This window comes from Amaranthus tricolor, chromosome 4, assembly GCF_026212465.1.
Source record: "Amaranthus tricolor cultivar Red isolate AtriRed21 chromosome 4, ASM2621246v1, whole genome shotgun sequence".
In the NCBI taxonomy this organism is placed as follows: Eukaryota; Viridiplantae; Streptophyta; class Magnoliopsida; order Caryophyllales; family Amaranthaceae; genus Amaranthus; species Amaranthus tricolor.
This window is the reverse complement of record NC_080050.1, coordinates 12,441,437-12,466,569: the sequence shown is the minus strand read 5'-3', so window position 1 is coordinate 12,466,569 and position 25,133 is coordinate 12,441,437. Positions and strand designations below refer to the sequence as shown.

The 25,133-nt window shown below is 34.1% G+C and overlaps 3 protein-coding genes across 3 annotated transcripts; 1 reads left to right on the top strand and 2 right to left on the bottom strand.

Annotated features, from left to right (window-relative positions):
- Positions 1 to 614: 614 nt before the first annotated feature.
- On the top strand, positions 615 to 2,177 carry LOC130810744 (uncharacterized). The gene is made up of 4 exons (XM_057676877.1): positions 615 to 1,283; positions 1,351 to 1,496; positions 1,544 to 1,695; positions 1,789 to 2,177. Exons 1-4 carry the CDS (start codon positions 615 to 617, stop codon positions 2,175 to 2,177), a joined length of 1,356 nt encoding a protein of 451 aa, XP_057532860.1.
- Positions 2,178 to 2,904: 727 nt separating this feature from the next.
- Positions 2,905 to 4,713, bottom strand: LOC130811098 (fasciclin-like arabinogalactan protein 8). The gene is made up of 2 exons (XM_057677273.1): positions 3,657 to 4,713; positions 2,905 to 3,536 (listed from the first exon to the last, which is right to left on the bottom strand). Exons 1-2 carry the CDS (start codon positions 4,456 to 4,458, stop codon positions 3,082 to 3,084), a joined length of 1,257 nt encoding a protein of 418 aa, XP_057533256.1. The 5' UTR covers positions 4,459 to 4,713; the 3' UTR covers positions 2,905 to 3,081.
- Positions 4,714 to 15,015: 10,302 nt separating this feature from the next.
- LOC130809908 (uncharacterized) lies at positions 15,016 to 24,876 on the bottom strand. Its single transcript, XM_057675764.1, has 7 exons — positions 24,489 to 24,876; positions 23,600 to 24,066; positions 22,796 to 22,910; positions 19,535 to 20,224; positions 18,003 to 18,086; positions 16,153 to 16,263; positions 15,016 to 15,885 (listed from the first exon to the last, which is right to left on the bottom strand). Exons 1-7 carry the CDS (start codon positions 24,831 to 24,833, stop codon positions 15,607 to 15,609), a joined length of 2,091 nt encoding a protein of 696 aa, XP_057531747.1. The 5' UTR covers positions 24,834 to 24,876; the 3' UTR covers positions 15,016 to 15,606.
- Between the last annotated feature and the right edge of the window lie 257 nt (positions 24,877 to 25,133).

Here is a 25,133-nt window from a genome sequence, read left to right as displayed (position 1 = left end):
CATAGCAGCTTCTTCAAGAGCCAATTGTTGCTCTGTGATGAAATTAACCTTCACAAAGTAGCTCCTTTCCAGTTCCTCTAGTGATGCCCTCTGCCCCTCTCCATTTTAACCTCAACAAGATCCTCCAATGCAGTTTCTAGAAATTAAAAATTAAAAAAAAAATAAAAAAACCGTAGACCAGACCAAACCAAACCGTTCTAGAACGGTCTGGTCTGGTCTCTTGACTGGTCTGAAAAATTTCCAGACCGGAATTTCTGGTCTGGTCTGGTTTTTCTGTCAAACCGGACCGTGTTCAACCCTATTATCGTTTATCTTAGATTCTCACTCAATTATAAAAAAAAAAAAAAAAAAAAAAAAAAACCGTAGACTAGACCAGACCAGACCGTTCTAGAACGGTATGGTCTGGTCCGGTCTGGTCTCTTGACTGGTCTGGTCTGGTTTGAAAAATTTCCAGACCGGAATTTCTGGTCTGGTCTGATTTTTCTGTCAAACCAGACCAGACCGGACCGTGTGCAGCCCTAGTTTCAGTTGTATTCAGAGATTTCTGCGTACAAGAGGGCTTCTTTGTTTCAGTTGACCATGTTGACAGTAAGAGGTACATAGCAAGGTGTTTAATGAGGGATTGCACTTGGAGGATTCATGCTTCAGTTCTAAGGGACGAAGTCAGTTGGGCCATAAAGAAGCTAGAAGGAGAGCATGCAACTTGTGGGAGGCTGGAAGAGAATCCTATGGTCTTTTCAGCATGGCTATGCAGACAATTGTTACAAGACTTAGAGGCAAACCTAGATGTCCCAGTTGATTCATTGCAGAGGCTATGCATGGAAAGGTACAAGATCCATGTGAAGTTGAGATTGTTATACAAAGTGAAGAGTTTAGCGAGGGAGCAATTACATGGTGGGTTTGCTGAGTCCTATCCAGCTCTTCCAAAGTATGTTGAAATGATAAAGTTCACAAATCCTGGGTCTTATGCTCTGGTTACATGGACTGACAATTTGCAATTTAAGGCCTATTTCATATCTTTTGCAGCTCAAGTGAAAGGATTCTTAGGTGGTTGTAGACCTATCATAGGAATAGATGGTGCACATTTAAGTGGGTATTACAAATGGGTTATGCTCACTGCAGTTGCAATAGATAGGAATAATGAGATCTTTGTGTTAGCCTATGGGATTGTTGACACAGAGAGCATAGATTCCTGGACTTATTTTTTCAGAAACTTGAGGTGCTTGTTTGCTCAGTATGAATATCAAAAGGATGACTGGACTTTTATCAGTGACAGGATGAGGGTAAGTTTTTTATTTGTCTTTGATTTGAAATTATGCTGTTGTTTATTAACTTAGTCTTGTTTTTTAGGGGCTTGAATCAGCATTGTTTGAGGTGTTCCCAAGAGTTACAAGGAGAATATGCTGCCAGCATTTGTACTCAAATTGCAAGGCTGCAGGATGGAGTGGGGCAGCATTTCATAAGATGTTTTGGATTGCGGCAAATGCCTACAATGAGTACGTTTTTGAAAAAGCTATGTCCAAAATAAAAGATTTTGATGCAGCAGCATATATCTCAAACATGTAGAAGAGCAGTGGAGTGTGCACATGTTTGACATGACAGTTTGTTGTGATCATAACACAACAAACTTCGTGGAGTCATTCAATGCAATAACAAAGGCCAACAAGGACATGCCTGTGTTGACATTTCTGGAAGGTAAATTTGTGTTCGTGTTTTGCTTATTTAAATGCAAAAAAATTGTTGTTGCTTACTGTGATTTTTTTTTTTTTGGTTTTTTGAATAATTAAGATGTCAGGAATTTGTGCATGAAAAGGATGGGTTTCAGGTTCGATAAAGCAGTAAGCATGGAACCTAATGATCTAATAGAGCATGCAAAGGGGGTGCTGGCGACTAGGACTGATGATTCTAGGTTCTGCCATGTCACTGCAGCTGGTGGTGGAGAGTTTGAGGTGAGGGATGGCCATGTCAAGTTCCCTGTCACCCTTGGAAATATGACTTGTGGGTGTGGGAAATGGCAAAGATCAGGGATCCCTTGCAAGCATGGGCTAAGGGTCATTTACAACCAGAGACTTGATCCTAGGGACTTTGTCTCACCTTTCTACAAGGGGCTACTTACAAACTCACTTGTGGAGACCACATCCACCCCATGGCTAATCCAACTTACTGGCCTTCACTAGATGTGCCAGAAATTGCACCACCCCAAGGGAATTGAAATGCTGGCAGACCACCTAAGCAAAGGAGAAGAGGTGCTCATGAGGCAAAAAAAGGAAAGAGGCATAAGAATAACAAATGCAGCCTATGCAAATAACTAGGCCACAATGCAGTGACATGCGAGTCAAAAAAGGCATCACCAAAGAAGACAGCACATGCAGTTTCCTCTTCACAGCAAGGCAACACTAGGGGGAAGAGAAAGGCTGCTACTTAGCATTGTTTAGTATCATTTTTTGGTGAACATTGTTTATTGTCAAGTTGCTTTTGAACAAAATGTTAACTACTTGGTTTGTATAACACTTCTTTTGTTTATCATAATTCCAACGGGTATATTTAAAAAAAATGGTATTTGACGCAAATAAAAAAAGTAAATGGTATATGGTGAATTATTAATTTACCACAAACGGCACACTAACGACAGCTGTCATTGATGGTATTCTGTGCTAACGGACGAAAACTCAATGGTATATGGTGAATTAGAAAATTTCGTGTGGTATATGGTGAATTTCGAATAAACTCAGTGGTATATCATGAAATACCCGTTTATAATATGATATGAAAAATAAACTTTTTATAATTTTTAGTTTTAGATATAAACGATTCAATCCATTGTAAGTGCAAATAAAAATGTTTTGGAGCAACTAAAAATACTGAACTTATAAATCAAACGGTCAAAACTATGCACACTATGCATGAAAGAAATAAGAAAACACAAATAAATTAATCACAGTATCATCAACACTGAATATGTCTCTCTCACTTCGATCCAACCCCACACTAATCTCACTCAACTAATCTACTTAAAATTTTAAACTCCCAAAAATAATTAAATACTGTAAATTAACAAGCAGATAAAAGACAATTCTACCCCTAAAGAACCAACGACATTACACTCAAAACCACTGACGAACCAAACATCATCATCACCGGACCACTTCTCTCACCACCATTCTTCTTTGACTTCAAATCAGCAGGAGTTCCCGCCGGTGAATCAGCATCTGGCGCATTAGCAGGCGCCTGAGTCGACGGCGCCGGAGGAGATGAAGCTGGAGAATCACCTTCGGGAGCTGGAGCTTCTGCTTCTGGCGCCGGTGCAGGAGCTGGTGAATCACTTTCCGGAGCCGGAGCTGGAGCAGGTGATAAGCCGAACAGCTCAGCGGGCAAAAGAAGACTATCAACAGAGTATATAACAACTGGAGTAGAATCCAAAACTGTATCCGCGATTCTAGAAGAATCTACACCAGTGTGTAGAGTAACGGCGTCACCAGCTGTTGATGGAGATAGATCGTATTTTCCAGCTCCAGGAGCTAATGTCGGTAACTTGCCTGTTAATTTAACAAATTTTAATATTATAAAGTATAAACTACATAAAATATTAAAATTTATTCTTTCTAGATTGAATCTAACAATATACTTTATTATAACATTTACTCTGTTATCTTTACCTTTAGTGGTCTTGAGAGTTCCAATCGGCGCGTAGGTGCTTAGCGCGTGAAACTGAAGAAGAGAAACAAGCTCAGCATTGCTCAATTTATTCAGATCTGGAACTCCTTTTGCTTTGAAGGCTTCATCATTCGGAGCAAAAATGGTGATTCCTTTATCTAATTGATTCTGGTAAAGCTTCAGCACTCCACTTTGTGAGAGCAATGCCGCGAATGTTTTGCATCCAGCTTTTTCCAACACCGCGGTAATGTTATCCACCGACGCGGCAGGATTTAAGAGTTCAGGAGCGATAATCGGGGCACTAATTTCAATGACGGAGATGTTGTAAGGAATTTGCTTAACTGATTTGGAGTATGATGAGGTGAGGTTAGAACCGGGTGTACCCGACCCGAAACGGACAGATCCACCTTTAGAATCGGTAATATTGACAGCGCCGACATTGCCGGATTTAGGACCAGTTGTTTGATAAAGAGATGTCGTTAAAGAGCTTCCGTCGGGGATTGAATGGAGTTTTTTGTTGTCGAAGTAATCGAGAAGGATGTGGAGAGAAAGGAGGTTTTTAATGACGGACAGAGGACGGTTGGCGGTGAGAGCATCCATGGCAGAGTTGTCAAGAGCAAGGACGGTGATTGTTTGGCGAGCATTGATTTCGTCGGCGAGCTTTGTTTGTGTTAGATAGGAATTAAATTGAGAGAGGTCGGGTTCGGATTCGAGAATTTCAGTGATGTTATGACATGATGAGACTGTGAAGAGGAGGAGGAGAGAGAAGATGGTTGGAATAGTTGAAATGGAAGTGGAAGCCATTGCTGGAAGTGGAAGTGGAGCTTGAAGAAGGTTGAAAAAAAGAAGTAGATTAGCGAGTGAGGGAAAGCGGGTTATAAAAGGAAGTGGGCGTTAACTAGAGTTGGGTTTACGTGGGGTTTTAAGGGGATTTTACTAGAGTTTAGACATGAAATCAAAGAGGTGTTTGAAATGACTGTTTTGTCCTTGTATTTAATGTTCAAACGGTCAAAACTTTTATTTTTTTTCTTTTGTTTGGACTTTGGATGTTGATTTGAGGAATGAAATTGGAAAATGCTAGTTGCAAAAGAGAGGAACATTATCAAATCAATTGTTGGAAGGGAATAGCTTATTAGCATCGAGATTCTATTTAGAATCGTTTCAGAGTGTAGGTTTGAAATTGGTAGAATTGAATCGAAGAATCATGTGATGATAAAAATATGCATTAATGTGCTTTGGATTACTGAGTTTTAAAGTATAAGTATAAACTTATTTGATTTCATCTATTAAATTTTGAAAAAAATATTTTAATTATTTTTAAACTGGAAATCAAGAAAAACATGAATTTTATAAAGGTATTAATATAATTATTTTAAATGTATATTTATATTTATACTTAAGTGAAATCTGTACTATATGAAAATACATTACAATTGAAACTACCCATGTAAGATCGGATCGTAAGATCATGGAATCGTGTTATGATCATACCACTTAAATTCTTGAGCTAAGTAGGATCACATGATTCTACCACATTAAGATCCTACCTGTGAATCATGCGATCCTACCTGTGAATCATGCGATCCTACCTGTGATCTGAATTAGTCACCTAATTTTAAATCGTAAAATCGTAGAATCATAAATCAAAATCGGGATTCTGATAACTATAGGGATTAAGAGTGTTTTTATTAACTAGGGATAACAAGGTCAAATTATTATAAATTAGAACTGATAAATTTAGTATGTTAACTTCTATATTTCAAATAAATGCCAAGACAATGGGTGTGTTTGGTGTAATTGTTAAGTAACTACCAGAAGTTTATTATAACTGAAACGTTAATATTTATTCAAATACTTCCTTCGTTTCGTTTTAGTCGCTACATTTATATGGGCACGGATATTAAGAAAAGTAATTGACCTACACTGTAGCTGATTGTTTACTGTATAAAGTATAGTATTTTATTATTGTTAATTGAAAAAGAAAAAGAAAAAGAAAAAATAAGTTGTTAGGTTACTTTATAGAGTATAGTATAGTATTTTATTATAGAGTATAGAGTAATGATTAGGATAAAAATAGGGTAGGTAGAACTTTAAATGATTGTTTTATTACTAAAAACGAAAATGTAGCAAGTAATATAAAATTGTCAAAAATAGAAAATGTAGCGAATATTATGAAACGGAGAAAGTATCACTTTGAAGCGTATGGTAGTGTAGATAGCTGTTTTTAAAACGTTTGTTACTATAACCAAACAACATTGATTTACAAGGTTTGTGATATTAATTTATCTACCTTGTATTACAAATAAACCTATCAAATTGGACGGTCAGACGAGTCAAAAATTTGGAAGAGTCAATTTTAAATTGGGGCGGTCCGGTCTTACTTGGTTTTGTACGAGTTCGAAAAGACCCAACAGGGTAAGGTAAGGATACTTTTAAAAATTCTTTATATATGTCTGTGCAATGCACGGATATGTAAGTGTGTAGATACATTTAAATAAAATACAATAATATATATAAACTAATGATAAAAATGTATGCGATAAAATTTAAAAGTGTAGATATTAAAAATTTACAATTATTTAAATCAATCGGAAACAATTCAAACATCATCTTAAGTTTATTTAACTATTTGTATATAGAAGTAAATAGGTGTTGATATTTTGATTTTCTTAAAAATATTTACAGGAAATAAGAAACTAAATTAACTTAATATATTCATTACAATAAAATTATTTAATTATCATACCTTTTTAAATATATGGTATGGCAATTTATATCTTTTTAATATGTAATAAAAAGCAAATCTATATTTTATTGAATTAGCTCCATATAAACATAGTCGCTGATTAGCCAGAAATAATCTTAACCATCACTTATTTTTAAATAATTCCAACTTTCACCTCAATTTATTCATGACATACCCTACGACTTGGTAACCTAAAATAGTAGGTTACCTTTGCAAAATAAAAAAGAAAAATTAATTAAAAAGTTCAACACTCAGCCATGGCTAAAATGCTAATGGCTCCTTCTTTCAAATCTCTCCCAAGTTTATTAATTCCCACAACCCAAAAACCCAAATTCTCCCCCCTTGATAACTCACTGCTCAAATTCCCCTTCTCAAAAATCTAAATTTGTCTCTCCTCAAATATACCGCCATTACGGTAGCTCCACTTTCTCTCTCATTCCTTCTTCCTCACCCTTCTCTTGCTAAAGAAATTGAAAAGGCTTCACTCTTTGACTTCAATCTTACACTCCCAATCATAATGGCTGAATTTCTATAACTATTGTTCGCTCTTGACAAGATTTACTTTACCCCTTTGGGAGATTTCATGGATCAACATGATTCCGCCATTAAAGAAAAGCTTGCTGATGTTAAAGACACTTCTTCTTAAGTTAAACAACTTGAAGAACAAGCTAATGCTATCATGCGTGCTGCATGTGCTGAGAATTCTGCTGACTGTAGTGGAGTTGAGGGTTTAATTGGCTGTGAAAAGGGTGGGGGTTGGGCTAATTTCAGTGGGGAATTGAGTAGTGGTGGCGATTTAGGCTGTGAGGGATGGGAATAGTGGTGGTTGCGTTAGTTGTGTGGCTGGAGGGAGAAGAGGTGGGAGAGGTAATTGGGTTGGGGTGGTGTGGCCGGGTTAGGATGGAAGAACGAGTGAGGCAAAAGTTTTGGAATTTTTTTTATTTACCAAGTCATATAACATGCCATGAACAAATTTGGATGAAAGTTGAGATTATTTAAAAATAAGTGATAGTTGAGATTATTTCTGACCAATGAGTGATAATTGGAATTACTTTGAACAAATTTTCCTTAGATGTTTGATTTTCTTTAATTTGATTGATAGAAAATGAAAAGGTGTAATATTAACTTGCCAAATTACTATAATTTAGCAAATCTCATAAATCAATGTGGCAAAACTTCTAATGAGTGCCACTCGAAAATTTCCAATCTTTTTAATAAATAGTATTATCAAAATTTAGCAAATCTCATAAATTCAAGAGGCAAAACTTCTAATGAGTGCCACTTGGAATTTTTCAATCTTTTTAATAAATAGTATTTAGCTACTCATAAATCCATGTGGCAAAGCCACTCGAAAATTATCAATCTTTTTAATAATTAGTATTACCAAAATTTAGCAAATCTCATAAATCCACGTGGCAAAACTTCTAATGAGTGCCACTCGGAATTTTTCAATCTTTTTAATAAATAGTATTGGTAGAAAATGACATGGTACAAGAAAATAACTTGCTACATTACCAAAATTTAGCAAATCTCATATATTTATGTGGCAAAACTTCTAACGAGTGCTATTTTGAATTTTCCAATCTTTTAAACAGATAGTATTAGAAGTATTAAATGTTTGATTTTTGATTTTTTTTATTTTAATTGGTAGAAAATGACATGGTGTAAAAATAACTTGTCAAGTTTCCAAAATTTAGCAAATCTAATCAATTCATGCGGCAAAACTAATTCTTAATGAGTGTCAATAGGAATTTTCCAATCTTTTTAATATTAATATTTTAAATACATGTTATAGCAATTATATATTTTCGTTATGTATTAAAATAAAAAGAAAATCTATATCTTATTGAATTAGCTCCATATAAACATAGCTAATTAGATGTTTGATTTTTTTTTAATTGTTAGAAAATGACCGAATGTAAAAATAACTTGCCATATAATCAAAATATAGCAAATCTTATAAATTCATTTGGCAAAACTCCCAACGATTGACACTTAGAATTTTTCAATCTTTTTAATAGATAGTATAATTAATACATCAATTTTAGGACTACAACAAAGAGAAGAGACTCAAATATAAAACTTAGGTTCCAACTAACTATGATGATGTAGAGCTGAAAAAGTAGACAAAAATAGAAAAAATGGTAAAAATAATCAGATTTAATAATTTTTTTTTAATATTTTCAAGTCAAGTTATTTTCGGGTTATGAAATTGAAATTTTCGATTAATACTCACTATTTCCAGTCAGATTCCATAAGTTTTGGGTGGAATCAAATTTTAACAATTTGAATTACGAATGTGTAGAGCATCACTATTTATTATGGAATACTAAAACTAGCTGTTATATGTTGTAGGTTTGAAAAGAAACGTTTTAAGTGACAAAAAAGAAATAAAGATGGGGTATTTGCCACTAAAATGATATGAAATGAAATGGTATGGCCCTCGAATTATAGCGAGAAAATGGACAATGAGGTGTCAACAGCAAGCCAGCAAAGATGAACCATTTACGTGTACATAACTATTGGTGGCTACTAATTTTTTCCTCCTTTATTTATTTTCCTTTCCACAAGTGGGATCATATTATCATACGACAAATTTATATAATTAGCTTATTTTTTTAATTCATTAATTTAAGATTACAAGTAATATTTGAAGGTTATTATCAGAGACTCCATTTTAACGTTGTATAATTAATTATTTTAAAATTGTAAGTATGTGATATCGTCTCATTTGAAAATTTGTACTTTTCTTTTAAATCACCTTACATTGTTTGGATTTATTTTACTTATTTACTAAATTATTCAATCAAATTTAATATCTAAAATAAAAGCAAAACTGAGCTTCTGATCAAATGATATGGTGGAAGTGAGTCGGGTAACATGTACAGGCACGATTACGAAATAATTAGCACGACTTCACAAGGCACAATAAATATGACACATTAGGTAGCCTAACATGACACAATTTTCACGGTTACACCTTATTTTTACACGACACACCATTATTAAAAATACGGATTGACACGATACGATTTAGCACGAGTCACAACACTTCAGTCGCCAAACACAACAAAGTTTGTGTGGGGGTACCTATGGCTATGGGCTACACTTAAACTAAATTTAAGCACACAACCAAGACAATTTTTGGTCGCAGAAATCAAAGAGGAGGCTAATAGTAAATTGAAAGAGTGAAAGGAAGCCTTGGAGAGTAAGGGGTTGCGCATAAGCCGTACGAAAACAGAATACTTACGATGCAATTTCAGTGGGACAAAATCGATAGGGGAACCAGAAGTGACCATAGGGGGAGAAGTTGTTGCATGTACGTCCAAGTTCAAATATTTGAGATCGATGATTCAGAGTAATGGAAAGATTGATGGAGACGTTACTAATCATATACAAGCGGGTTGATTTAAGTGGCGAGCAGCAACCGGGGTGCTTTGTGATAAAAAGTTCCCGAGGAGATTAAACGGTAAATTTTACTGCGTTGCGATTAGGCAGGCGTTGGTTGTATGGTACAGAATGTTGGCCCGTAAAAAAGGTTTTCGAACAGAGGATGAAAGTAACAGAAATCGTATGGTGAAGTGAATGTGTGGTAGTACTATGATGGATAGGATAAGAAACAAAAAGTTCAGGAAGAAGTTAGGGGTTACACATTTCTCTGCGAAGATGCGGGAGAACAAGTTGAGATGGTTTGGATATGTGTAGAGAATGACTCATGATGCCCCAATAAGAAGGATCGAATGCATCATAGTGGAGGGCAAGAAAAGTCGAGGAAGACCTAAGAGCACGTGGGAGAACAAATTAAAAGTGACCTGCATGAACTTCACCCCTCCAAGGACCTGACCAGGAATAGGGGCAGTTGGCGACGTCTTATCCACGTCCTAGATTACTAAATTTGTCCCTTTTACCCATCGTTTGTTATTGTTCGGTATCTTTAATTATCGCTCTTTACTTCCTACCTTACTTTTATCTTTATTTTTAATTATTCGTACGTATTCTATTTATTCTATTTGTAAGTTGCAGGTTTCTCTCTCTTTAAAGACCTTTCTCGAACCGAGGGACTCTTTGACCGCACTCTCCTCTATGGGTATGAGCTGCCGTCTTTCTTCCCTTCCTAGACCCTAACCATTTTGGAAGCTCTTTTATGAGCGAGATATGATGATGATGAACCAAGACAATTTTGGAAGCTCTTATTTTCAAATAAAAATTTTAGGCTAAAATGTGAATTTTGTTGAACTAGAATGTAATGTTGAAAATGTTTTGGTAGCTAAAATTGTAAAAACAAAATAAATCTAACTACAAAACTTATTTTAAGAAAGTGATACTTAGCTGTGTATTTGCGAAAATACGCAATTCTCATTGAATATTATTGAATTATTCAGGTAACAGAAGAATATATGTTCACCTAAACCTGTCAAAAATTAGGTGAGGCTAAGAAGAATTAGCTTATGGGTCTTGCCTGTGAGACCGAAAATAAGATACTCTACATAAAAGAGAGACTATTATCTTAAACACTATCGATTGTAGTCCCACTCCTGTTTAATGTTGCCAAAACTATTTTTGTGGAATAAAAATCTTGTTGATATCAGTTATTAATTTGTGAATTGCGACAAAACACGTATAGTTGCTTTTTAAATGTAGCATAACATTACCACCTAACACCACATGTTCAAACGGTAATATATTAGAATGAGTTTTGTGAAGGAAATGAGATTGTTAAAAGTAGAATAAGCATGCCCTTTAAATTTATCAAGAAATAATCCTACCAAAACTACACTAACTTTTTATTATATTCTCACAATTTAATACCGATTACCAAACAGACCGATAGTAAAACGTGTTGTTATTGATTTATAAATCAATAATTGTCATCTGCCTATAGTTCCTGTTTTTCCCAGACAATTTGATCAACTAAAATTCACGAACATACAATACTAGTACAAACACATAACTAGTAGAAGCTGTAAAAATGATCAACAGCCTAAACATGTGTCTCATGAAATATAATGAGCAGTAAAAATAACAGAATATAAAAGAAGTACCCTAAACTCAAACTCCTATAAAAATGAACTGCAAAAGTAATGTACTAATAGACTAGTAAAAGGAAGAAATCCAGAAAGGACAGAAGGTTGCCCTCTTTAAAAATATTATAAACTTGTCCGACACTAAAAAATAAAAAATGCAAGTCACTTGGCTAAACTTTGGCCTTTTGCTCTTTGATTTGTCTGGTAGATGTAAAATGATACCAATCTTCATTAATTTGCAAATATAATAAGGTTAAAGAATAATTGACAGACAAAAAGTAGAAGAAAAATAAAGTTTTTGCCACCAAAAATATTCCAATTTAAGAAGCATTCGTGAGTCAAAACATTATGATCATCACAACTAATTTGGCATAATTTGCTGTTTTAGGTCCTCCATTTCATAAGAGGCACAGAGTGTTCACTGTACTTATGGTTAGCTTCCCATGTGCAGTGGCAGAGTGTTCACTATACTATTGTTACTCCATGGACTGACGTTTAATTAAGGGATATTCTATATGGTAAACACCATTTATTGCAAAAGGCGAGTGGTAGCAATTCTTAAAATTTTTTTCACAAAATAGCACTCAACTCTTGGAAAATTAACTACAGTAACATTATAGAGGTAAAAACGTTTAACTCCCGTTAAGTTTTGATAAAAGTCAAAAATGCCCCTAATAAATCCCAAATATAAAGCCCAACTTAATGGAAATTAGACAGAATTGTTATTATAGTTAATTTTCCAATAATTGAGTGTTATTTTGTGGAAAAACTTTGGGATTTATTAGAGGCATTTATGACTTTTACCAAAACTTAACGAAAATTTAATGTTTTTACCTCCAAAATGTTACTGTAGTTAATTTTCCGCGAATTGAGTACTATTTTGTGGAAAATTTTTTAAGAATTACTACCACTCGCCTTTTGCCATAGTTGGTGTTTACCATATAGAATATCCCTTTAATTAACTTACTGTCACATTGTCTTTTTTACAAATTGATGATACAGTGGTTCTACAAATCATACTACTCTATTTTCCTTTAATTAACTCCCTCCTATTCATCTTAGGTGTTCCATTTACTTTTGGAATACTATTTATCTATCATTCTTAAATTATATTTTATTATTAATCTATAAGTTAAAACATAATCATATTGAATCTAATTTGATTCGTTTTAATATAAAGTATATTAATATCAGCTTTTTATAATTTTTAATTATATATAATTAGATATATTAAAAATTGAATAAGTACATTAGATAAAGTGCATAAAGTAAATGGAATACTTTAGATGAATAGAAGGGGGTATTTCATTTTGCACATCAAAGTTCTTGAAAAAATAATATATAATCTCTCCTATTCAGCTTATATGTCTCATTTTCTTATATGGTTAAGTCACCTTAATTGTTCCAATTTTATTTTTGGTATGGGTTTTTGACTTTTATGCCCTTAGTAGCTTTATCTTATTTTCAATTATACCCTCCATTACCCATACTAATTTTCCTCTCTTACATTAAAACCCATAATACCACTCTCTTTCCTACCCTTACGGCCCGTTTGGTTAATGTTAATGAAGTAATGAGAATAAAATGTTATAATGACAATAGTAATGAAGGAATGGATATGAGAATTGGTAATGAAGATTCTTTTGTTTGATGTGCATAACTAAAGAATGGTAATGAAAGATAATATTCCATTGATTGCATTTGGTTGTTAGTGATAAAAAATGGTAATGACTTTTAGTTTCATTATTGTATATTTGTATCTAAAAGCATTATTGTATCTAAATTATTCTATCTAATGATTCTTTTTTTAATAATAATATTTTTTTGGATAATTACATACATTACCTTTTTTTCTTCAGCTCGAAACAACATTACCTTATTTTATTACCACAGTAATACTTCATTACCATTACAGCCTAATACCAGGTTGTTTGATGGTAATAAAAATGACCATTTTTGATAATTTCATTACCTTATTTTATTACCATCCATTACCATTGAAGGCATCTAAATAACCAAATTTTTTATTACTTAATTTTATTACCATTACCGCCCTCTAATACCATATACCAAACGAGCTGTTAGGATTTCACTTTTGACTCTTCTTAAAATCCGTAAAAAGTCAAATGAGACTTTTAACGTGAATAGGAGGGAGTAGCAAATAAATACAAATTTACAATTGTCTCCCATATCGCCGTTTCTAAACAGCCTAGACAGGAAACATGAGCATGAGATTGGTTAGCCGAGTGGTAAGGCGTTCCATTTTCTACACTCAAGATTTCAAACTTGAGTTAAAAACCTCGTTCCACATTCAAAACTCTAGATTTCAGCGTTAGGGTCTAATCCATCTTCTCTCGGACATTAACACGCTTTGGTGATGGCTTTCATGGCTTAAGAAACCACCAAGAAATTCCACCAACAATAGCATTTATATATAATTTTTTGTAAAAAGAAGTTACTGGTGTACAATTTTTTTATTTTGTTTGGTATGCGAGTATACTTCATCAATAATGCATAGCAATTATGAAGTAACATCTGATTATGAAAAAATCAAATGAATAAGCAAACCTTTGTACCAAATCAAAGATTGGTAATTTGGCGAATCCTGTGTTGTGCCTATCCATCCAAGATTGATTGATTATATGTTTCACTATACCAAAGTTTCATCCTGGCACAACCAAATCCAATTAAGCTTGCGACTTAGGTGGTCTAAGCTTGGGCTTCACCCAAAGTCACCCGTGCTTAGCACGGCTAACTCGGTCATTCATCAACTCAAACAGTACTTTCCGCATGAAAATATATATTTTCTAAATATTTCACTTCATTACACAACATAATAAACTGATGCCTTAGTATCAAATCTTCTACCAACAAACCTACCGAGTCTAAATTTGTGTATAATTCCAAAATTCTAAATTAGTCCATATTCAATGCACTCATTATGTATAAGTAGAATTTAATATTTGAGAACTTAATTGACTAAATGTAACAAGTATTAAAACAGGGAGGAAGTATATCATAAAATTATGATTAATAATATATATATATATATATATATATATATATATATATATATATATATATATATATATATATTTGTCACAAAAAATTTAAATAAATGTGAAAAAAGAAAAGGAATAAAAATTTTAAAAACTACATTTTCAATTATATCACAGCAGTGCAACGATGAAAATTCTAGAAACTGGTGGCATAAACTACCCACATCTCCAAAATAAAATGGGTATATATTCCAATAATGTCAAAAAGAAAGGAGTTAGAAAAGGGACGATGATTATAATATAAAATAATGATGTTAAAGGAAGGAGACCGCCGTTGCGTATGAAATGCAAAATTCACGAGTTGCCTCAAGTGTCGGTGATAGATGAGAACTACATTTTCAATTATGGAACACAACTTCATTATAATATGCATTCATTTGTTTTCTTATATGTTTTTTTCTACATTTAATTTAATTCTACATCTACGTCTTAAATTCCTGCTGATTGAGTCTCTACTGTACTCCAATAAAAACTTCAGACTTCCAATTTTTACACACATGACAGCAAGGCACAAACGTTTCTTTGCTAGATGTTTCTCAAAAATGGCATTAAGTGATTTATCATTCATATAATTGTACATTAGCAGATTCAGGAGTCAAACTCAGTAACTAAACAATCAAGAGAAAAGAGTACACAGAAAGTGTGTAGCTCAGTAAGTCATGAGTGTGCACAAAGGCTTTAATAAAATAGGTTTGGAGTTCGACTCTTACAAACTCAACTTTTTTACAAAATTTTAGTTCCCTCATGTGCAAGCACGGGCTCCAATTAGATCGGCCCAAGTAATTGTACTATGCATGTTTCAAAATGCATAAATTAATTACTATTGCATAAAGGAAAAATACAAAACTACACAAAAAAGGCTTTGTTCACTTAGAACAAGTGAAGATGTGAAGTCCATTTTCAAAATTCCCGCCTTTTCTTATCACACACGCGGAACGCGTACAAAGCCATTTCAATTTTATGGGGACTGCTAGTATAAAATAGATGGATTGGGTTGGGATACCTACTTCCACAGACTATCATAAAAAAAACAAAATGAAAAACAATGCTATGTCGCATCTTAAAAAATAAAATCGAAATTAACTTTGGACAGAGAAAATGCTGTAATTTTTTAGAGAAGTTTTCATACTTCGAGAAATTCTTTGTGAACATGCATGCAAGTTGTGCTGCAGTATTTGTAGTTATACCTATGGAAGGGAACTTTACCAGCCAAGGATGCATTACAGCAGGAGCAAACAATATCAGAACTTCCTGCGCTGCTTTTTGGTTGGGATGTGCTTGTAGTTGCAGGCACATTAGCCACTTGGGTGTTAGTTGTAGTGGTGGCAGCCAGAGCTATTCTCCTTTCAGCTGCAGCAGCCCTCTTTTCTCTCTCCTGGGCTTGTTTCATCTTTAATTCCTCCTAAACAGAAAGAAAACAACCACCAGAATCGCAAAAGGCAAGAGCTGGTCAAGCAAAAGATGATATCACAAAAAGAAAACACAGTGACATAGCAGATCAAAATGCCAGGCCTGATTTAGGCTAGAAAAATACTCGTAGCAGGCAGATTATTTTGGCACAGACCCAAGTCCCCAACCCATGATCAGCTTTACAACAGTAAAAACTGAAACTTGAAATACTTTTAAGTGATTTAGAAACTTGTAAATGTCATGTGAATCATGAGAGTACCTCTTTGGAAAATCTTGCAGTAGCGCCAGATCGAATATTTCTGACTGAAGGTGATGCGGCATTCTTGATCTGTGAAACTGGTGCAACAGATAGCGATTCAGCTTCTTTGGCCTGCACATACAAATATACAATCCATAGTTTTCATGAACTCCTTGGTTAAATTTAACAAATGAGTTGCTCTGATGGTAGTTCCAAAGAAAACATCTAACCGTCTGAGATGAAAAATCATTTTGTATCCTTTATTTTGCATTAAAGATTGAAGGTTGATATCATAGAGCAAAATATCGCTAACCTCACCATATTGCAATCGTATTGTAAAAGTTTTTGGGCTTAAAGTGACTAGAATATAGGCAAAGACCACAGAAAAACTATTGCATTAACCGCAAAAGCTAGTTTGCGATAGTGATTGTAATTTTGCACTATCTAGAAATATAAAATAGTTATTGCAAATTTGTAATTCCAATTATTCAAATTGCCTTTTGCTACCAAGTCGGTCTTGAAAACGAGTATGTCATGCGACAAGAATGACTTATGAGATATTAGCGGACTTCTCATCCAATATGGGATAACATTGGGTGTCACCCCACCTTATTTATACTCATGTCTAGGGACGAAGCAAGAACTTTGAAATAAGAGACCAAAAATATGATGCCCTAGCAACATAATTCTAGTTAAATGACGGATATACCAAATCGATACACTAGCAAAGCAATTGTAGACAAACTGAAATTCTAAATTACTGTTTTTCCATGGAAATATATTAAAAAGTTTGTAATAAGTTTGTTAAATTATTAGTCTTAAAAAATTAATACCATAATTTAAAAAACCAAAATTTGGTTTAATGCTCTGGAATTCTTGTTGTTGTATTATGCAGATTTGAACCTCAAACCTCAAGTTTCATGCATTTCCAATACTTACGTGCAACGACCTAATATTTGGATTTACATAGGAGTAATTGTGGTAATTGTCATGCAGGGAAGACTTGGAGAATAAGTTAGGACTAAGAGGTAGCTTAGATAAATACAGGGAATTAGAGAGCCATAATCATCATGAAAATTGTAAACAATCGGTGGGTGAGTTTATACTTATTTGGGGAGATTGAAGCATCTCAAATAGCTTGTTTTATCTTTTATTATTTTACTTTTTAGGTTGTAATCATCCTTTAACCATAAATTTTATGATATAATCTTACTTTTATCCCTTTATTATTTCAAGTCTCAATTTACTGTTTTAGTCAATTAATCAGTTCATAGCATTACTCCAGTGAACTTTACTTGATTGTGATACTTAGTTATATCTAAAATTGTATAATTATTAGTAAGGAGGACAAACTAATAATTAAGTGAGCCACGTTTACAGACCGCCCCGGCCCCCCATGTAATTTCGCCCATGCTCATTTCTACTTATTTATCTCATAAAACACTTTTTTTTTTTGCAATTTATAATATTTGTACTCCATTTCTAATCAATCTAACTTTTATCAACATGGTGGTCTATACCCCGTACAATCCTTCCAAATATAGCTGAAAAACTTAAGACATATAACAAGATACAATAAAAATTCTAACTTTCATAACTAAAATGTTATCCAAGAGGTTGAATCAGAAGTTTCAGCCTGTCACCAATATTGACGCAAAAAAAACTGAAAATTCGACTAAATAACAAGTCTGATAAAATAAGAAATGTTGTCAAATTGACAAGAAAACAACCAGCTAAAAGGTTCCAGAAGAAAAATACGCATATACTCGATTCAACAGGTGCAGCAATTACAGAACACTGGAATCCTGCAGCTGGCGGATTAGGATCTTAAAAACTATAAATGTACTGTAGACAACTGAAGAAGTATTTACCTGGGCTTTCTTTTCCCTTTCTCTTGCTTTGCGTAGTTTCTTCAACTCTTTAGCTTTTGCTTTCCTCTTTGCATCTTTTTCAGCCTACCCGTTAATATCCAGATCAAATCAATTCATCAGCATTCAAAATACCAACACATCATACATCCAGAAAAATATGCATAAAAAACATAATCTCAAGGACAGAAAGACCAAACAATTGCGACTAAAAAAACAATTTCAAGGGAAGAAAAAACGATGATAACAAAAAACATCATTATTTTGTCCAAGTAAAAACTTAGTTTTAAGAAGCGCGCCTCCAAGGTAAGTTTTAGAGAAATTTTTTTCCTTAGTTTGGACATAGCAAGACACCAAAAGCACACGCCTTTTTGCACTTTTATGCCTTATGATTTTCACCCTTTATACGGTTTTGGTTCTTTGGGAGAGAACATTTTTTGATTGATTTTTCATATATCATTTAGACAAAAAAGTTATGCCTTCTTCAAAGAGAGAGAAATTGTTTTCAGAGAGACAAGAGGCAAAAGTAAGGACTAGATTATTAGAATTCAGAAATTCAATAGATTTTCTTCCTGTGCCTCCACTAGGTTCTTTTACTTTCCTGCTTTGAGATCCTTTATCTTTTTTTTTTCTCTTTCTATAGCTTCTGTGATTTTCGCTTCATATATGGTTTCCAATTTAGGAGCAAAGTATTTTTTCTGACTCACAAAAGTATCAAGTGCAACCTCAATCCAATTCATTTGCCTTGCGATGATTCATCAAACCAAGATTTGATTTGTTTGATTTTGTCTGTATCAAAACAAGATTTTGATTTTAGGGTTTTGTTTGATTAGTGGTAAGAGGGTATTAGGTAAGAAAATTGGAAGTGAATATAATTATCAATAACTTTTGGGCAGTAAGGAGTTTCAGCAATAGTAAGTGAAGGTGGAAAGGTGGTTATAGTAATGATAGGTAGTTATGGCGGAGGAGAGAAAATGATTCAGAGAGGTGGAGGAGAGAAAATGATTCAGAGAGGTGGAGGAGAGAAAATGATTCAGAGAGGTGGAGGAGAGAGAAAATAATGGAGGGGAAATGGAGTTATGGTGAGTGGTGGTGGTGGTGGTAGAGAGAGAGAGGTGGAAAGGTTGCAAGGGGTGTGATTAGGGATGTGGGTCAGTTGTAAGTGAGTTGGATCAAGGTCAAAGGGTATTTTAGGCATAAGTCACCGAATTCTGGTGACTTGACTGTATCACTGTCACTTTTCGAAACATGAAGGTTGTAGTTTGCAAAAATGAAACATTAAGGCAGTAGTTTTTTAACGCGTAAACATAAAGTTTGTTGGTTGCAAAATATTTTTTTTCTATGAATTTTCCATTTATTCAATACTTTTTTGCTACTTAAAAAATCCACTTTTTCTCGTTTAATTTTCATCTTTTTGTTATTTTGTCTTCTTTCTAGTGGACTTTTCATTTTTAGTCTCTTCTGCTAGGTAGAGAATCTACAATTAGCATACTGCTAATGAGGTCAAAGTATACAGATTAGAAGAACCAAAGCACCTGTTTAGAAGCCTGAGACTCCTCCATCTCTGTAGTCAATGCACTGGGAACTTTTGCTGCATGCCAATCCCACTTATCAAGGTTTGCAGCCATAAAGCGTCTAAAAGTGTTCCTTACTTCTTTCTCAGTAGCCAGCATGTAGGGTGTTTTCCCTCTTTCATCTTTAATAGTAGGATCTAATCCCTGCTCCAAAAGCTCCAAAACCTTTTGGCAACTATCCGATCTTGCTGCTTCATGCAATGGTGTTGTATTTCTGACTTCTTTATCACCTTCATCGGATGAAGAGTGTTCATCAGATAAATTACCACTTCCAAACGATTCATCCCCTTTTCTCACCCTCACTTCATCCATTTTGTCATCCTTTCTAAGGTTTGCATCAGTTATGCAGCTTTCACTTGACTGAATCTGTTTTATGTCAGGAACGTCTAACTGAGTCTGTTTTATATCAAGAACCTCTTCCTCCTCACTCTCATAAGTAACTTGGCTCAACTGGTTAAATACACGCCGTGCTTCCTTAAGGGTGGGCCTTCGTACACTGAATGGAATATTCCTAGCATCAGAATGTTGGTTGCTAAAGAGTGAGGTCTCACCATTGAAGAATAGTTGGCGGTTGTTTGATGGTGCATAAATGAAAACACAAGAAGATGCATCAAAATAGGGCTTCCAAGAAGCAAGCAATTCATAAATATCCTGGATTAAAAAATTACTGTCAGCCAGTAAGACATCTTCATGAAGCTCCACTTTAAGCTACAACAATTTTCTTTCCATCACATAGGTACAAATCATTACATTACATGTATAATTTGGACAAGAAAAAATATACAACAGCCAGAGATTTAAAAAATGCAGCAGCTGCCAATGAAATTAATTCAAAACTTGTTATTTCCAACTACCACAACAACACCATCGCCATAACAATAACAAAGCCAAAGCCTTCATCACATTTTTATGAGGCTATTCCCAAGTCTTGCATATAAAGTAGAGGGTAACTAGTTAAAATTCAAACATGAATTCTAGATTATTTCTTATTTTACATGTGAACAAGGGAAGAACTTGCTACAAAGGGATTTTCATGAAAGAGAACTCAAGTCCCCAACACATACAACAATATGTGTTACCCTGCCACCAAGGATTCTACCTATGGGGGTTTTGAGGGGTCCGATCTATGCAACCTTATCCTTGTAAAAAGAAATTGCTTCCAATTTACCCTTGATTGCAAAGAATATCTACAATTTCACATAGATTAGAAGAAACCATTTAATTAGAAATTTTGCTATAATTCATTATAATCCGTACCGAAGAACTATAAATCTATGGCCGCATCAACAATGAACTATAAAGCTTTGGCTAAATATCCAACACTAAGAAGAAAAAAACCATTCACCATTACAATTACACTAATTATATAATGTGGCTTCTTATCAAATCATTTTCTTATAATCTAGCCTTTTTATCTTTTTGCAGTAGTCCAAGATGAGATAACGTGATCGATATAAAGAGATGTGTCTGGATGCACGTTATTTGTTGATACATTGTTTTGGTAAATGAGACCAGGGGAGGAGTGAATGCTAAGTTAGAATGATGGAGACCTAAGTTAGACTCACGAGGTTTCAAATTAAGTTTTGACATGGAATGTAACTATAGCATAAATAAGATAATAAAGGGCACTATAAAGCTTGAAGAGAAAGAAATTGCTCCAAGTAGATACTTTAAATACCTTTAGTCCTCATTACAAAATAGTGAGGACATCCAACAAGATGAGACCCATAGAAATAAGTGTGGGGGTTAAAATGGAGAGCGGCCATAAAAATATTATGTGATCGAGGTGTACCCTTAAAGATAAAGAGCAAGTTTTATCAAACGACTATTAGACCAATGATACTATATGGATAAGAATGTCAGACTTTTAGAAAAGATCACAACAAGAAGATAAGGGTAGTGGAAATGCAAATGCTTCATAGATGCGTCGGCATACCTTGAGGGATAAAATTTGAAACATTATATGGGTTTGGGAGTTACAAAAATTGAGCAAAAGATGAAAAAGAATCATTTAAGATGATTTTGGCATGTACAAAGACAAAGTATTAGTGAACCGGTATGAAAGATAGAAAGTTGAAACTCAGAAGACTTAAAAAAAAGGCAGAGAAGACCGAAGATGACTTGGATGACAAGCGTGAAAAAAATTATGAAAAATCTAAACTTGCAAAATGATGTGGTAGAAAATCAAATTGAATGGAGAAGAAAAATCAATGTGAATGACAATTGAAACTGATATATTGGTTTATGTAACCAAACCCAATCATTTGGGATTAAGGCAATGGCATTGTTATTGTAGCGAAAAACTTCAAAATCAATTTCATAAGTTGCTTACTTGTCTTTCATTTATAATTTATATACATAATACTCCCTCCTATTCATTTTAAGTGTTCCATTTAATTTATGCACTCTATCCAATGCACTTACTCAATTCTTATTATATCTTATTATGTACAATTAAAAATTATAAAAAGTTGATATTAATAAACTTTACACTAAAACAAATCAAATAAAATCTCACATGAGTATGTTTTATCTTATAGATTAATAATAAAATACAATTTAAGATTGATAGATGAATAGTGTCCCAAAAGCAAATGGGACAGCTAAGTTGAATAGAAGGGAGTATTTTCTTATTTCATGCAGTTCCACAAGTTGTATATGTAGTGAAATATCTGCAAACTTTCTGCAGGGAAATGAAATTTTCATATGAGAAAATGTGCCAGGTTTTTTACCTATCTTGCATCAACTAAAGATTTAGTCTTGTATATAAAGTCTAGTTGAACTGTTGAACTTTGCACTCAAACTTTGCAAATCATAACAGCAGTAGATTGATTAATTTCAGGTGGTCAAACACATTCAAATTACAAGTCATCTTAATAGTGTTCAAACAGTCAGGCAGACAATCTTCCAGGGTATATAATGTTCATGTACATTACTATATTACAACATTACTACATTTAGGGGGTGTTTCGCACAAGGGAATGGGACTTGTAAGACTTTAAGATGAGATTTTTAAGTTAGGCTTTGAAGATAAAAAAGTTTCATCTCTTGTTTTTCATGGTAGGGACTTAGAAGAAAGAGATAAAATCAAAGTCTCAACTCAAATACCTACCCTCCCCTAAGACATTTTTCTTGGGGACTTTCTCCCATTTTAAGAAAGTCTCATTCCCTTCCTCAAATCCCTCATGCCAAACACCCCCTTAAGAGTCAATATGACTATACCTTCCTCAAAGCAAGCTCATTGTAACGGCGAAGAGATGCACCAGCAGAATGTATGGACTTGCCACTTGCATCTTTAGATGACTGTCTTTTGCCAGCCTTCGCTCTCACAACATATCTGAAATGTGAAGAACCAAAATGGACTGAAGGAAAGAACAATAAATAATCATTGACAACATTTGTGAATTATCTTTAAGATAAACAGTAGATACTTGACATGCAATCCTAAACTGTAGGCTCAAAAACAACATAAACACTCTTAGCGGGAAAAAATTCAACACAATGTATAATGCACATTCCACAAAAATCCATTTGACAAAAATACCATGGGGACACCCAAAAAGAGATATGAATAAGAAGCATGTAGCACTGACATCCTGAAGCAGTGTTTTATGTGCATACGTCGATAAAAATGGTGTAAACAACATCCCTATAAGCACAAAATTTTAAAGCCTTGATTCGTCTTTCTAAACCAGAAACACACAAAATCCAACATTTCCCAAAACCCTACACGAGATAGTTGCATGTAAATTGCACTATTCGGCAACCTAAATAAAAAAAAAAAGAAAAATAGCATCAGCAAGAAAAAGGGAGGAGAGCCGGAATTTAACAACACTGCTGCTTCATACAACCATCAATCAATCCTCTAAAGATACATGAAGCACTAAGTCAAGCCAAATTATGTCATCCATCCAATATGCAAACTAAGAGTGTTCTGGCTTCCAAGCCGTTTCTTAGCTACATCAAATTTTGTTTTCTGTGCACAATCATAACAGCATACAGGAAATACTATAATATGGCATGTACCTGTGGAATGTCTTGTGAGCAACTACATTGTTGCCATCAAAAACACAACCAGCAAAATGTCCTCCACTCGCCAGTAATACAATCCTGAAGTGGTTCTTATCTCTCGGCTCACGAGTCAAGGCTTTCAACTTCTGTATTACATCAGCTTCTTTCAAGCTATACAAATGTCCATAGTCGTCATTAACCACTATCTGATTGTTGTCATAACAAACATTCTCAGAATCTTTCAGCAGCATGCACTTCCAAATGGATATTTTCTCCCCTGAGAGAAGACGTATATGTAATTTCTGCTTGATAGTTTGAACCAACATCTCGTTTGTGCTATTCCAAGCACGGGGTCTCCTTTCATCTTCATCTTCTGATCCAGATATGCTGGAAACATCGAAGTCTTTTGAAAAAGAGTCAGAAGTTAACTCATCAAAGTCATCCTCCTTCATAATATCTTTTCCCGCAAGGCTTAGCTTTACCTACAGAATACACACGGTGACACACCAATCAAAGTGATATCCAATACTTTCCATCCACATTTTATGTGGCATTACTCTACCAAAATAAAAGAGAGTCCACAAGTAATTATCTCTTTCTTTCTACTATCCTGTACACTGTTTGAAATCAGCATAAACCATTCAGCTTCACATAACTTCAAAAGTAAAAAAGCATTCCTAGCATATAAATACTTTTGCAATCAATGAACCATTTAACAGTAAAAAAACAAAAAACAAAAATTACAAAAGAACTGCAAATTTAGAACTCAAAATCAATATACTGCATCACGTATCACCCTAAATTAATCAGTTAATAGTGAAAAAATGGGTAAAAATCAATTTTAAATCAAACAACAAATAAAACTCTGCGACTAAAAGATGAACAACAAAGACGAGAGCGTTACATTGAAACGATGAAGATCAGACTTAAAATGCGAGCGTTGGTCAAGAAGAGAGCAAAATTCAGACTTGCAAGTATTGCACGACAATCGACTCATACTATGATTACTAGTAGAAGTAATACAATTTGCCGATGAATTCATTTCTTTTTCTTCATCATCATCTCTACGGTGTGAAGTTAGGGTTTCTTCATCTTCGACGAAGGAAATTGCAGAAAATGGAGAAAAAAGTTGATATTGAAGGAGGTTTGACGGAGGGAGAAGACGACAGGAATCGAAGAAATTTGCAGAAACTTCGAAGATTGATCGACGCTTTTTATCTGTTTGTTGAGCTCCGCCGATTGTCGCCATCGTCGACGTTTCTCTTTGCTTGGAGTTTTGGAGTAGATGAAACTTTTGGTAGTATTTCTAAATATACTATCAAAGGCAAAAAATTTTAAGGGTGTTGCTATTTTTCGCCACCCCTTTTCATTTTTTCGCCACCCCTCCAAAATTACTTAATTGCCCCTGAATTTAAAAGAATTACAAAAATGCCATTAGAGTTGAAAAATAATTAATAAATGTAAATCACGCTTAATAAATGTAAATCACGCTTAATAACACTATTAAGAATTTAATGAGGATGATTTGTCTATATATATATCGAACTCT

What these genes read in the sequence shown, in the direction of transcription:
- LOC130810744 (XM_057676877.1), top strand. Translation starts at nt 615, where the DNA reads ATGAGGGATTGCACTTGGAGGATTCATGCTTCAGTTCTAAGGGACGAA. An exon ending in GCGGCAAATGCCTACAATGA is followed by an intron (nt 1,497 to 1,543) that starts GTACGTTTTTGA and finishes ATTTTGATGCAG; the next exon opens with CAGCATATATCTCAAACATG. An exon ending in TGTGTTGACATTTCTGGAAG is followed by an intron (nt 1,696 to 1,788) that starts GTAAATTTGTGT and finishes TGAATAATTAAG; the next exon opens with ATGTCAGGAATTTGTGCATG.
- LOC130809908 (XM_057675764.1), bottom strand. Translation starts at nt 24,833, where the DNA reads ATGGCGACAATCGGCGGAGCTCAACAAACAGATAAAAAGCGTCGATCA. An exon ending in ATGAGCTTGCTTTGAGGAAG is followed by an intron (nt 20,225 to 22,795) that starts GTATAGTCATAT and finishes TTTTTAATCCAG; the next exon opens with GATATTTATGAATTGCTTGC. An exon ending in AAAGGGAAAAGAAAGCCCAG is followed by an intron (nt 16,264 to 18,002) that starts GTAAATACTTCT and finishes TTGTATGTGCAG; the next exon opens with GCCAAAGAAGCTGAATCGCT.
- LOC130811098 (XM_057677273.1), bottom strand. Translation starts at nt 4,458, where the DNA reads ATGGCTTCCACTTCCATTTCAACTATTCCAACCATCTTCTCTCTCCTC. An exon ending in AACTCTCAAGACCACTAAAG is followed by an intron (nt 3,537 to 3,656) that starts GTAAAGATAACA and finishes TTAAATTAACAG; the next exon opens with GCAAGTTACCGACATTAGCT.